We start from the raw sequence: 14,866 nt of genomic DNA, 5'->3' as shown, positions 1-14,866 counted from the left end.
TTGACTATCTTTCGATTTAAATATAAAACGATCGTTAAGAAAATCTATTAAATTTTGCGCATCTCTTTTTTTTAGACTATTTATTAAAAAAAAAAAAAAAAAAACACGCAAACAAAATCTGAATTTGGGAAGTTTATAAATCGAACGATTGTTAGATGATGGAACGATCATCATAGACGTTCAACGACGACATCGATGGAAAAGGAACACTTCACACTTGGATGATTTAGTCGGACATCCAATGTTCGCGAACAATAACGACGGTATTAATGTAGTACCTTTATCGCTACCTATGAAATCACTCGAATGTAAAGCGACGCCGACTCCAGACGGTTAACCCGATCGATGCGATCGACGATTTTACGATACCGCAAAATATCTCGATACCGGTGTATACACCCACAATTCAACGTTCAAACCGTTTGAACGAAAAGCTTTTCAATCGACCAACAAAGATATACTCCAAGATATCCCGCCAATGAGCGTGATATTCACCCCACGAGGACGATGATACTTTCCTGGGGGCATTATTAAGGTCACAGTTTGAATCCGCGCAGGACTATAAATTATGGAAGTCCTAAATCACGGATTATTTATACCAGCCACTTGGCCCGTGCACAAATCGATATGACGAAGTTTTGTCGCTGGCAGGGAAACGAATTGGAATCTAACCTAGCAAAAAAAAAAAAAAAAAAAAGGAAAAAGGAAAAGGAAAAAAAAGTACGAAAAACACAGGGGAACAAGGTTGCGATACGTTCGGCAAAGTGCAGCCATTGAACGAGAACGTAATCACGCGACAAACGCTTTAATATTAAGAATGAGTCATACGCCTTCGACGAACATCGTTCTAAATGCAACCAAACCAGCCTGGTATATGTATGCTAGCGCTAACTTATCAAGAGATAATGTCGCTAAATCGTTACTAGTGCCGTTATAGTCGCTCATAAATTACCATCGCATCTCGTAATTGCACGGAGATATATTACTAGCTCCGATTAATAACAATCACGATTTCTTTTTTCGATTAATCGTTATCTTTTTTAAATATTTGGTTAATTAATGGCTCGTGGGTCCAAATTCTTGTATAAGATTTCTTATATAATTCTTTTATTTGAATAATTAATGTTTAATCTCGAATCACAATTCGTTTTTACGATTTTCCGCTTGCAACGGGGATAAAAAATTAGAGAGAATAAATGAAGAGTCCTATTCGTATCGTATTTTTTCCTCGATAGATGACACTACTGTAACAAAGACCATAATATATAATTTATGGATCATTTAATACAATAATGAATATACTTTTGACTTCAAAATGTTTCAAAAAATATATCCGTGCATGACTGAACTTATATTGTTCTACAGCCAATTGTAGTTTAATATATTCATACTGCCAACTGATCAATAGAAATTTAAATAACGCCAGCGAAACGCACATTGATTTTTCAAAGGGTTGAACGAGTGAAAACCGGAATAGTCCTCGAACAGTAATAACCACAATAAGAGACTATGCAAGCGTCGTGTACAAGGCCGAGGGACTTTAAGGAACCGCCGAGGCAGAAGAACTAAATGGGGATTCACACGTGGCTGATCTTTCAGGGATGAATCACGGGAAGAGGCTAAATTTTTCAGCCTCCAATATATTCTCGCATCGTGCTCCCAATATATACAAGATACGGAGAGAAATATACCTGGAAATTAAGTTTTTTTTTTTTTCAAAAGGAGGACTAACGAGAAATTCATCGATCGCCTCCGTAAAAAAATAAATATATTCGAGTGGGGGGGGGGGGGGGGATCAAATCTGCTAATTCGTCAAGTTGACAAAGAAACATTTTTGCATTATACATTTCTGTTCGCGATGTCGAATGCAGACTTCGATCATTTCACGCGATTATTCGGTTCGATTACACTTTGTAACGAAATTTTCCAACATACGTTATGTTTTTCTTTTTCTCTCTCTCTCACAAACGATAAAATTCGATCGATTTTTCAAAGAATCTTCTTACGTCAATGATTCGTGATTCACGAGAAATCGTCATGAAATTGCTACCGTTATAAAAGCGATTAAAAAAAAATCTTAATTTAAAAGATAAAGAATCTTTAAAATGTATCACGCGAACGGTAAAATATTAATTTCGTATATATATTCGACAAACTGTACGCGATATGTCGGTAAAGTTAGCACGAGGGTCCATTCGCAGCTGGGCAATAATTCAACTGATAACGCGTAAATATAACTTAATGTAATACAGAGAAGATAGTATTTGTCGGAACGCTGAGTGATTTCCGAAAAACAACAGGGAAAGAATCACGGAAGTCGCCCTTTTGTCTGCGTAATAACCTAAACGCGTAATATCTTGTTTGAAGCTCCGAGAAGCATACACTTTAATGGCACTATTCTTTTTTAATATTTAAACAGTTGATACTATCCGAGTATGAATTTTGTGTATTCTGTAATGCTCTTTTTGGAAACAAGCTTTTAAAAGCTTCATTCTTGTCACAAAATTGACCGGATGATCGTGATCCAAAAGAGATTTACTATATATTATATCTAATATAATATCTATAAATATAATCTAATCTAATATATAATCTATAGATTACGTGTAAAAATAATATTATAAGAACGAAATGTTGTTATTGAAAATTTCTTAAAAATTTGAAAAATATAAAAAAAAAAGAAGTAATAAATTTTTGGACATATGATTACAACTACTGCTTACCATGATCCTTTAGGATTTCAACACCAATCCCTAAACTTCAATAGTTCTAGTTTCCATTGAAGGTAGGTTAGAGGTTTACCTAACTCGGTCTCTTTGAGGACGAGCCTTTGTGCCATCCAAGCCAAAGTGTTTCCATTACAGTGAAGAATATTCGATTGACACGAATTGATAGAATTCGTGGAAAATGAATTTTTTTTTCTTTATTTTTTTCAATGAGAACGCATATAACTCATACCATGAACGACAGCAACCACAAGAATCTTACATCTGTCTATTATACCGCGATGCAACGTGAGAGCCAGTGGTAGTTCTCACCAATGTGAACGAACAAAAGATAGCAAAAAAAAAAAAAATTTATACAAGATGTTGGAGGGAGCTCCAACAAATATTGACACACAATCGATCATGATTACACATAAAAATATTTGTACCTAATAAAATTCAATGTTTATTGAGAGAGTTCATTTAATCTTAATCGCGTGAAAGAACAAACGATACGATGTATTAATTATTTATCTTCAATAATATATCCTATATTATTAATAATATATATTTAATTTGTACATTAAAATCCAATTATTTTGGAATACGTAATAAAATCTGCTGAGAAGATGATGGCGGGTATAAACATCTCTGTATTCGGTGCACTCTCTCTTAGCATAGATAAAAGATATAAATTTATCACGGTAGAATTACGTCACGCGTAAGACCCGAACTTCGACGATAACTGAAACGCTTAAATTCAACGTCATTGTTCTTAATTTACGCGATGGTCATCCCTATAGTTGATTTTTTCGACAAGATAAATCGTCATAAATGACAGGAGGTATATTATAAATGATAATATGAAACGAAAAGGATAAAAAACTTTGCAAATAAATTAAATGAGATCAGTTGAATTTTATTTAAGATCTATCGAAATGAAATATTGCTTCAAAGTTCTATTCGTTTTCGCAACGCGAACATTTTTGAAAAGGTTAGAAAGAATTTTCTGATTATGAACGACAACACATGGGATGGCTCCATTTTAATATGTATCATAGAAAAAAAATTATTTCATACGCAAATATCACAATGGCTAGAGATGTTTTTAGAAGAAAGATATAAATATAAAAAAAAGTATATAATGATGATGATCATATTCAAGATCATATTCGAAATAAACGTATATATCTTGCGAAATTAAAAAGAAAATAAATATAAAGAAAGAAAAAAAAATAAACTTACCAAGTCGAAGTTCTCCAAAGTTGCCAGAGCCAATTTTCTTGCCAACACGGAAGTTCGGACCGACCATGAGTACATTAGAGGAGGAGGTGACACTGTACCTGGAGGAATACGCGTTGAATCTGGTAGCATTACCGCTACCACGAGAGATCCTCTTGGTCGTTTCCTGTTCGCGTTCAGAGCTACGCGCGAGCTGTAGCTGTGTATCTCTACCGTCTCTTTTCTGCATGGTGCGAGTGTCCTCTGTCGTGGCAGAATAATCCGCGACAGTCTGTTTAACGTGACAGAAAGGATCGATTGTATGATAAAAAATTGCCAATATTAGTCCCGGATCGAATTAATGATGTAAACGATGCACGGCATTTAATTGGGGATCGATCCCCATTCTTGACATATTTTCTTCTTTGGTCTTCCCTTGGATGGCCGCCGATGAAAAATAATACTCCAGCGGCTTCCTGGGAGAATACACATATGCACGCACACACACGCACACACCGTAACACGGCGAGTCGCAGGTGTCACGGTTTGTCGGTCGATGCCTTCAGGGGATCAATCCCCATGCTATCCTAACCTCGAAATGAATTTTGGGAAATGTTTACACTTAAAAACGTAATGAAGAGAGCAGATGAGAACACGCGCGAAACACACACAGCTCTATCTCTCTCTTTTTCCCTTCTTCTATCTCTTTTTAAGGGGCTAGTAATTATCACAGACGGGAGAGAGTGTTCGTCGTGTCGAGGACCCTGGACGATTCCATACCAATTTCGACCTGCCTCTTTCACCCGGCCGGCCGGGAGGAATAGTCAACGATAGATATCGCGTCTCAGTCAATACGGCGTGCATCGCCGTGACTGTTCTGTCGCACGGGAATACACTCGGAAACCTCCTCCATTACAAACGGCCCCGCCGCGTGCGATCGTGATCGTACTCAATCGTGCCCCGATAGTGCCGCGGCCTCACCACCACAGACTCGATTCTGCGGTTAGATTTGGGAGCGCCGCCGAAGCGGCTCTGAACTCTTTCCAGTGACACGCACACTAGCACATGCACTTTGCGAGCTTCGTATGTTCTTTCTTGCTGAAGGAAAATCCGCAATCGTGTCACCAGTATGCCCGATCGGCTATTATATGCCCACACACAAGCCTGTATTAACTATAGTTCCTTCGCAGTCTTCACTTCCCAAGTCTTCCCAAATTTTTATTTCGAAAACTGATTATATAAATATGATTATCTTTAGATATACCGTTTAATGATTGCACACACGATATTTGAAAGACCTGTCGAACGCGGACAAACGATCGCGGACAAGCTTACGCTCCTGTCTCTCGCGCTCGACTCGACATGGGTGAGATTTGTTACGAGGCTAGCAGTGCTGCCAACTTAAAAAGAAATAAAGCTGCGTTTTCAATATTATCGACCTTTCTTTTTAAATTATCTATCTTTATGTATCAGTGACTTCTAATTGTTTTTTTACCTGATGAAATATTTTTTTTATTTATATTTAGATTTCATTATAGACATATATTTAAAATTATAATAAAATAATTTAAAAATGAAAAATTAATTAGTATTAAAATTTGTTACTAGACCAGTATGAATAGTTATTTATGCGTCAGTATTTATTTAGTGATAATAAATATAATAAAATATGGCGTTTATTTAAATTTTCAAATAGAATTAAAAAAAATCTAATAAATCTAATATTATATGTGCAAAAATTTATATATATATAATCTATACTTTTTATAAATAAAATGTATTTCATATATATTTATATGAATTTGTATAATTTGTATGTTATTTATAAAACTAGTCTTTATCATAAATAAAAATATTATTATATTAAATACTTGCGTATCCATAGTAACCAATTTGAAATTTACGGATTTCTTTAATATTTATTAAATATTTGCTGAATTTATATTAATTATTTTTATGTATTATATTATGACGCAATGGGGGAGGAATTAGCAAATTCTGATGTTCGAGTTGTATTAAATATAAAGGAAGGTACATTTTACGATTATTTATTTATTAACCTTTTGATATGACATTTTCTTTGTATAAAATAATATAAAATATTATTACGATTAATAATCGACTATTTATTACTTATTATCATTTGCACAAAAATGATTTATAATGAATAAAATTTTACAAATGTTATTTTAAAAAGTTTACCAAATTTGATATTTGATGTTAATGATTTTAGGCAAAGGTTTTGAGCAAATCTTACTACCTACATTAATTGTTGCAACTTTAAATGGACATTCTTTAGAAACTGAAATAATAGAACCAAATCCAAATCCTGAATATGATCATGATTTGGTTTGGGAAGTAGATAAAAATAAATTACGAAAGTATGTATCATATAATATTTAATATAAAATAATATTTATTATTAAAATATAATTTTAACTTTATAGGATGAGATCAGGGCAAGTTCCACTAAAATTAGAATGTTTTGCCGTTAAAAGCAATGACAACAAAGAAAAATTAGGATATCTTTTACTTAGTTTAAGATCAGCCCAAGTTTTTACCAAATGGGATGCTAATAATGTAAAACGTAATTGGCATAAATTATTAGGTTTGAAAAATGAACTCAAAATACATAAACCTGAATTACTTCTTGGTTTAAGTATTCATGATCTGGAAAATACAGCAGGAAATGCTCAATTAGAGGTAAATTATATATAAATGATATATAAATGAATGTTTAATAATATATAAAATTATATATTATGAAATTACAGTTAAAAAATTTAAAAGAATGTCAACAAAGTATTCAACTTAATAAAGTAACACCAATTTTACTTCGCAATGAGCGTCTTATACAATTAGGTCCATTAAATATTTGTCATGAATTATTTTTAATGAATATTACTGCTATATCTGCAATGCATGTAGATTCATTATTACCAATGAAATATTATACAGATATGAAAAATAATTTGTATTTTTGGTGTAAGATATTAGAAAATGATGTATACTTTAATCAATCAAAAAAGGAATATGGAGATCTTTGGGCACTCAATGAAAAAATTGTAATAAGGATCAGAAGTTCATTAAAAATTTTCAAAGAATATTTACAATTAAAACCGTTTCTGTTTATATATTTGAAATATAAAGATAATATACTAGGTCAATCAGAAATAAATTTGCAATCATTAATTCCTACTGATAGTATTGAAGAATTTCTTAAAATTACTGAAAATAGTAGTAGTATTTTAAATCAACGATGTTACTTATGTAAAACAAATTTTGTTGAAAATAATGAAATAGAAAAAATTTGTAAAAATCCATACCTTGATTTACAATTAAAATTACAATATGTAGGTAAAACAAATGTAGGAATGGATGTTTCTAATGCAATGATTAATGATTTAATCATTCCTTTATCTAAGGATATAAACTTAAAACAAGTAATAAATTTTTTATAAAATAAATTGTGTGGTTAAATTATTAAATTATTAAAAGATTATCAGAAAATTTATCATTTTTAATTGTAATTGTAATTTTCAGAATTATAGTGAAATAGATTGTCATAGAAATCCTGCTGGTGATTTTGGAAAATATATTAATGGAATTCAAACTTTTACTACTTCAAATGAATATGATAATATAAATAAACATACTATAGATTATAACTTTATAAAGGATCAACCTGTTAATGCTATTTGTTCACATTCAGTTGACACATTCCTATGTCAACCTAATATTAATAATTATTCTAAAAGTGTAGAAGCTTATCATTCTTATTATTTAAATATTTTATTAATAGCAATTAAAGCAAAATCTTCAAAATTAACAGTACCAAATATGGAAATTCGGTATTAATCATTAATTATTATATGTTAATTTAATAATTAAAATTAATTTTTTAATTTATTAAATATTTTTTTTTTTTTTACTTGCAATTAAATATATTTTTTTTCTTGAATTTAGGTTTCATCATCCAAAAACTGGAGTTACATCAACATTTCATTTAAAATTATCCTTTTCTTTAGGAGAAAAAGTAAAATTACAAGATATAGGATGCAAATTTCAATTTATATCGGCAGTAGATGAAATAAAACAATTATTATTATCTTTTCCACCAAAAATTAGCATATATAAAATAGAAGGAAATGCTAAGACTTGTATATGCCAACTTAAAATTAATGCAAAGGAATTATTTTGTCCAAATAAGGTAATATAAAATATATAAAATATTATAAAAAATATGATATTTTATTCTTGTATATACTTGTTAAAGTTTAATAAATATATCTCAGCCTGAGTGCCAATATGATATACCATTATATGATATGGAACATAATAGTATTGGTAATTTAGATGTTTTATTAAATTTAGAAGATCATGGTCCATATTATAGAATTAAAAGAGTTATTCCTAGTAAGTTTATTTTTCAATAAAAAATTTCTTTTAATATAAAGAAGATAAAATAATGTTATAAAATAAATTATTTTGATTTAGATGAAAATTTAGGCCCACCAATCTTTGATGATACTTTAGCATATAAAATAGTAGATGAATTAGAAACTTGGAAAGAACGACAAATGGAAATATTTAAAGTTGAGGTAAAATGTTTTAATATAATAGAAAAAAATATATATAAAAATATAAAAATATAATAGATAAAAATATATAACTATTTTAAAAAAATAAATATATATAAATAAATATAAATAAATATTTTTTACAATAATTTAGTTAAAAAGAAAGGAAGATCGTCATTTAAATTTATTAAGTCAAGAATGGCAAAAACATAGAGAAAATTTAGAAACAAAACTCGCATGCAGCGTTGAGCAGTGTAAAATGCTAGCAAATAGTTTGAATAATGCCACAGAAGATTTAAGAACGCGAAGATTAAAAAGTCTTGAGAAAGAAAGTAGATTAATTAAAGCAAATGAAGATCTACAATGGAGATATGAAATGAAATTACGAGAACTTAAAGAATCATCTCAATTAGTTCAAGAAGAACTCATGACAAAGGTTGGTAAAAATTTATATTAAATAAAATTTCCTTGATATGATATATATTAAATTATACGTTCTTAATACTTTATAGATAAATATTCTTGAAAAAAGGAAAACAGCTTTAGAAGTACAAGAAGAACAATTAAGTATTGAAAATGAAAGATTACAGTCACTTGTAACAAAACAATCTGAAGAATTAGAAAATTATCAAAAAGGATCTTTAACCCAAGATCAAACAGCAAATTTATTACAAGAATTAAAAACACTTGAAGAAAAATTGCAAAATGCACAAGAGAATAAATCTTTTTTTAAAGAACAGTGGGCAAAAGCAGTTCGTGAAATACATCGTATAAAAATGGAGCATCAACAAGCTATTCAAATTCAAATTAAAAATAGTAAAGAAGAATTACAAAATTTAGAGTATGTACATTATATAGTAAAAATATTGAAATCATTCAAAAAATATTTTCTATTATTTTTTCTCTCTTCTTTTTATTTTTAGCCTAGAAGAAATATTATGTGCAGATACTACTGCTTTGACAAATGATCAAATATTATTAAATGAGATTCAAAAAGAAATCGATGTAATCAAGCCAAAAGCATATTTTATTGAAAAAGATGCTTATTCTCAAGTATTTACACCAAATTCTATAAGTTCCAAAATTTCGCAAAATGTTAACAAAAATACATTAAAAAAATCAGAAGAACAAAATGAACGATTGCAAGCATTACTTGAAGAACGTGATTCTCTTTTAAAAACGGGGAGTTATACAATTGACGATATGGTTATTACAAAATTAAATAATGAAATTAGATCTTTAATGATGAAATGATTTTTTATATAAATTATATTATAAAATATCTCAATACGATATAAAATATAAAATACTTTACAATTCCTTTTTACATGAATATATATATATACATACACATACATATATATATATATTTAAATAAATATATTTTATTTGATTTTTTCTATTAATTCTTATTGTATTACATATAAAATAATTATTTTTATGCAATTTAATTAATTAATTACAAATTTTAATTAGTTTTAATTTTTAAAAACAATATACATAAAAAAAGATACAATTTAAAATTTATATTATAACTTATTTATACTATGAAACATAATTATTTTTTTTTAATTTTTTAACAAAAAATATCAAGTTAAAGAAAATTTTTTTGATTGAATATCTATAGCTTCTACGAGATCTTTTCCAAGAGTATAAAAGTCTTGAATCATTGCCGAAATATTTAAAACTAATTGATTATTGTTATTACATTTTCGACCATTGATATTTGATGTCTTAAAATCCTTAATTTCTAATACAGAAGGTTTTAATAAAACTCCAATTATATCACCACCATAAGTATCATGAAAAAATAAGGCAAATTCATCATAACCATTCTAAAAAAAAAGAGAGAGAAAGAAAAGAAAAATTATACATTTATTATATTAAAAAATGAAAATATTAAATACTAATGAAATTTCATTTAAACTTACTCTAAGATCTTTTAAAAAATATTGCACAGGATCAAATCCTACAACTGGAATCTTTTGAGCTGAATGTCGTTTATATGGATGCCATTCAATAATAGGATGTGCATCATTGATATCAACTGCTTGTAGTCTTCTAGGAATCATATGTGGTTTTAAATATATCAAACAATCATATTCTGTAAGTGGTGGTCTAAATAATGGTTTAAAATCTAAAAGAACTTTTGTAAAAACTTGAACTTCATATAACTTTATAGATTGTTTAGCTAACATTGTAATACGATTTAAAATTAAAATAGATGGTGCTTTTTTAGTCCATAATGATTTTTGTTGATCATAAGGAGTAGAAATAAATAATGGTGGTAAAGAATTACGAAATGATGCAAAAAGAGTTTCCACTGCTATTATATCTTCTCCTAAATAAAATGAAATATATTAGATAAAAATAATATATAATAAGTATAATAAGTATAATAATACAATAATATAATAACAGTTTTTTTTTTATATCAATTGCTTACTTACTAGACATTTCATCATTGAAATTTACAATAATGGGATCTGTATTCCAATGACCTCTAGCAAACATTTCTAAGACTCTTAAAAATTGTACTTGAGGTGTTTGAGAAGATCTATATGGAATAGGTATTAAATATATTGAAGCTACAAGTAGGTCAACTACTATATCTGGTATATGAGAATTATCCAATAGCTGAGCAGATAACCAACGTTTTGTTAAACAACAAGTAGCTCCAAAAGATGGTTGTTGAGTATGTAATCTGATATGTAACAATGCTATATAAATAAAAATATATCAATTTTTTAAAATTAATCATTCTTACCCATGCAAAGCACTAGTTAGTTTCGGTAATTCGAATAATTTATTTTCTAATTCTATCGATTCTTCATTATCTTTATATTCTATAACTCCATTTTCAGTTACATGTTGTTTCAAGCAACTAATTTCTTTTTGATGTGATATTCTTAATCGAAATACAAATCCATCCTGAAAAAAAATTAATTTTTTTTATAATTTCATTATTTTTTAATATTGTTTTTTTATTGAATTTTATTCAATATTGTTTTTTAATAAATATTTTCTTATTTAAAAATAATAACCTTATATACATCGATATGCGAAAAGTTTGCATTTGTTTTTAACTTAAATTGTTTTCTAAGACATTCTGCTATTTGTATGTGAAAAGCGGCTTTTGTTTTTCTAAAAGCTTCCAATTCATCTGGCCATTTTCCACTAGTTGATAATTGCAAGCTCACTTCAAGTGGACTAACATATCTAGGTGCTATTGTTACATTTTTAGACAATATTAAACAATTTTTAATTTTTTTAAATTGTTCAGTAGGCCGATAAACTGTTGCAAGTGGTGGAAAAACATCCGTATATCTAAAAACTGCGCTAGATCCTTGAACTCCATGTATTGACAAGGGAATGTCTGTAAGAGACATCAAATCTTTTTCAAAATGATTAAATACATTTATTGCTTTTAGAGCTGCTTCTTCTCCCGTTCCATAAACAAAATGCGTTATTTTGACCTAAATATTGTAAAAATATTTAATTTATTTATAAGATTAAAATTTATAATAATTTTACTATAAATTGTTACCTTTTGCAATTTTATAAGTTCCTCTATTTGATCAGCAATGTATGTAAATTTATTTTTAGGAAAACCTAATTTTTTTGTTAATAAAAAAGTTATAATTTTTTTACATATTATTCTTTTTCCTGATAATGTTTTGCCTTTTGACCAAATTACTGCTTCTCGAATAGTTCCATCTTGAAATCGTCGTAATTCTGATTTTTTGTTCCAAAATTTTCGAAATTCAATTGCCTAAAATATAATATTAAAAAATATTAACAACTAAAAAATTAAAACTATTTCTATAATCATATTTAAATTGTTTATATACTTCTGGTAAATTTGCTTCAGGGCCTTTAGTAACAATATTAAAACAGTGTTCTGGATTTAATTCTAATCCAAGAAAAATCTTCCCAATATTATCGCAATTATCCTCTGTAAATTCCCATTCTGAAGTTTCTTTTGGTAAAATACAAATTTGATGGACTCTATTTATCAATCCTTTTTCAAAAATATTGTAAAGAATTTTTATTATTTGAGTTCGATAATTTGGGCCATAATTTAACTTATCCTTGTTACTTGAATTAGCATTTACTATATTTTTTAATACTTGTGGATCCTCAAACCTATACATTTGTTTAGTTTATCATATAATTAATTAGAATATTTTTTAATTTATAAAAATAATTACCATATAAAATGATCAAATGCCATATAAAATGGTATTTTTCTCATGAAAAGTGATTGAAAACTATTTGCATGTACACTATCCAAATGATTTAAACAAAGTTGTGCTTCTTTTTGTATCCATTTATATGTAGATTTAAATATATGTGTAGTAATATTATAATAACCAGTGCTATCCAAAAGTACACAATCATAATATTTATGATAGCTAAAAATTCTATTTTTACTATCTTCATTTTGATTCATGGTTACTCCAGATTCACACCAATCAACTTGTACTGATAAAATAAGCAATATCAATTAATAATAATAATGAAAATATCAAATCTTTTATATCTTTCTAATATATATATATATATATATATATATATTTGTGTGTGTATATGTGTATACAAAATATCATACCTAAATAATTCCATGCATTCCTTATTATTTGATAACTACTCATAAATGTGTTTAACTTTTTTATGGATAATAAATACAGAATAAACATTGTTATTACATATCCATTAAAAGCTGTACAACCTTTTGATAATCCACGTTGAGTCAACCATATCTTCAATAAAATAATGCCATCTCTTAAATTTGGGTATTCTTTTATTATTTTCATATTTTCTGAATGTATTTTCATAGTTAAATCATGAAGAATGATAGAATTATAATATGGTGTTGGAAGTAAATCTTCTGTAACTATCATTACAAAAATAACATATATATAATATATAATATAAAAATAATATAAAAAATAGAATATATATATAATATAAAAAAAAGAAACAAAAAAACATACTACTTTTTTCCTCATTAAAAAACCATTCAGATCTAACATTATTTTTTTCTGGTAAAAATCTACTTAATTTAAAACTTCCTTCTTGGGCTGATATATATATAAATACATTCATTTTAGTGCCTAATTTTCCACTTGGTACAATTTTTAAAAATGGTCTTAAACTATCATTCATAAATGTTTTGCTTTTAGCAATATCATCAGTAATATTAAATGCTATGAATGCCAAATATATTGCTTTTTTTTTCATGTATCTATAATTTTGATAGTCTTGTTTTTGAAACATTTTGGCTGGCATTTCAATCATTATATCTACAGTAATATTTGGACTAATTACAGCATCAAACATATAAGATCCTATAATAGCAATATCTGATGGCTTAAGAAATTTAAATATTCCTTTTGTTTCCTCTGGTACCTTTGGCATTGGAATATGTATATTTAATTTGTTTTTCAATTCTTGATCTGAAATCTATATAATCATAAAATAATATATAAAATTTTTATTACAATTTTTAATAATTTAATTAAATAAATTTAATTACTTTATATTCTTTTGTTTCCTCTATGGATTCAATATTTTTCTTAAAATGTTTAAACCAAATATCAAATAAACGTTTATATTTTTCTTTAACTTTAATTTCATTTAACATTTCTTCTATTTGTAGTCTAAATAAGTTGGAATGAAATAAATTTTCTGTTTCTTTAAGTTGATTTAGTTCTTCTACTGTTGGTGGTTTATATAAATTTTTATCTAATTTTCTTTTCTTTTTTAATGAAATATCAATAGAATCATCAATAATTTTCGTTCTTTTTTTATTAGATATTAAGTGAAAATTTTTTTTCATTTTTTCTTCTTCTTCATTTTCTTCATTCCTATAGTTATTTCTATCAATTTCATTGTTAGAATGATCATTATTTTCAAACATGAAATTATTAGAATGATTCAAAAAATCATTTATATTTGCCTAAAAAGTTTATATGTATAGATTTTTAAGGTTATGTAAATATAATGAAACTTCTCTTTAAATAGTTACCTTATAAGATATTTTCATGTTTATTTTTTTCAATTAATTTTATTTTTATATAATTATATTTTTTTATATAAATATATTGACACATAAAAATTAATTTAAAATACGAAACAAAATATTTCATACATGCACAGTTTTAAACTTTAATAGACCACGTGAATTCGCAAATAGTAAATTACTATAATAATATCAACGACATTGTTAATTCATTATATTTCAAACAAATTACAAAACATCATCTGATGATGTTTATATTATAATAATATATAATTATATTATAATAATATATAAATATATATAAATTATAAATAAAATTAATTGTTAGCAAAATT

General features: G+C 27.3%; 3 protein-coding genes across 13 annotated transcripts in view; 1 reads left to right on the top strand and 2 right to left on the bottom strand.

Moving 5' to 3' along the window:
* The window catches only part of gish (casein kinase I gish), a 42,694-nt gene extending 37,708 nt beyond the window's left edge, over window positions 1-4,986 (bottom strand). For all 10 annotated transcript variants that reach the window (XM_086906427.1, XM_086906429.1, XM_086906431.1 and 7 more), the window contains exons 1-2: window positions 4,547-4,986; window positions 3,951-4,218 (exon numbers count right to left, since the gene is read on the bottom strand). In XM_086906427.1, the coding sequence (XP_086762553.1) occupies window positions 3,951-4,176 (226 nt within the window). In that variant the 5' untranslated portion in view covers window positions 4,177-4,218; window positions 4,547-4,986. The remainder of the gene's footprint in view (window positions 1-3,950; window positions 4,219-4,546) is intronic.
* Window positions 4,987-5,578: 592 nt separating this feature from the next.
* On the top strand, window positions 5,579-11,259 carry rha (protein). 2 transcript variants are annotated; one of them, XM_086906423.1, is made up of 11 exons: window positions 5,579-5,957; window positions 6,160-6,307; window positions 6,374-6,629; window positions 6,701-7,369; window positions 7,470-7,777; window positions 7,893-8,136; window positions 8,222-8,342; window positions 8,424-8,527; window positions 8,661-8,942; window positions 9,019-9,347; window positions 9,430-11,259. In XM_086906423.1, the coding sequence occupies exons 1-11, from the start codon at window positions 5,903-5,905 to the stop codon at window positions 9,758-9,760; spliced, it is 2,847 nt and encodes a 948-aa protein (XP_086762549.1). In that variant the 5' UTR covers window positions 5,579-5,902; the 3' UTR covers window positions 9,761-11,259. The 2 variants fall into 2 exon arrangements, with proteins under 2 accessions (XP_086762549.1, XP_086762550.1); XM_086906424.1 differs by lacking the exon at window positions 6,701-7,369 and having other exon boundaries at window positions 5,787-5,957.
* Mat89Ba (nucleolar protein 6 Mat89Ba) lies at window positions 9,953-14,719 on the bottom strand. Its single transcript, XM_086906422.1, has 12 exons — window positions 14,538-14,719; window positions 14,046-14,468; window positions 13,504-13,972; window positions 13,119-13,403; window positions 12,718-12,991; window positions 12,358-12,652; window positions 12,054-12,278; window positions 11,551-11,982; window positions 11,274-11,437; window positions 10,957-11,210; window positions 10,438-10,847; window positions 9,953-10,341 (listed from the first exon to the last, which is right to left on the bottom strand). Exons 1-12 carry the CDS (start codon window positions 14,553-14,555, stop codon window positions 10,096-10,098), a joined length of 3,495 nt encoding a protein of 1,164 aa, XP_086762548.1. The 5' UTR covers window positions 14,556-14,719; the 3' UTR covers window positions 9,953-10,095.
* Window positions 14,720-14,866: the final 147 nt, after the last annotated feature.

Source organism: Apis florea, unplaced genomic scaffold (genome assembly GCF_048593485.1).
Source record: "Apis florea isolate Af1SG1 unplaced genomic scaffold, ASM4859348v1 contig_2495_pilon, whole genome shotgun sequence".
Lineage (NCBI taxonomy): Eukaryota > Metazoa > Arthropoda > Insecta > Hymenoptera > Apidae > Apis > Apis florea.
This window is presented reverse-complemented; position numbering and strand designations above follow the sequence as displayed.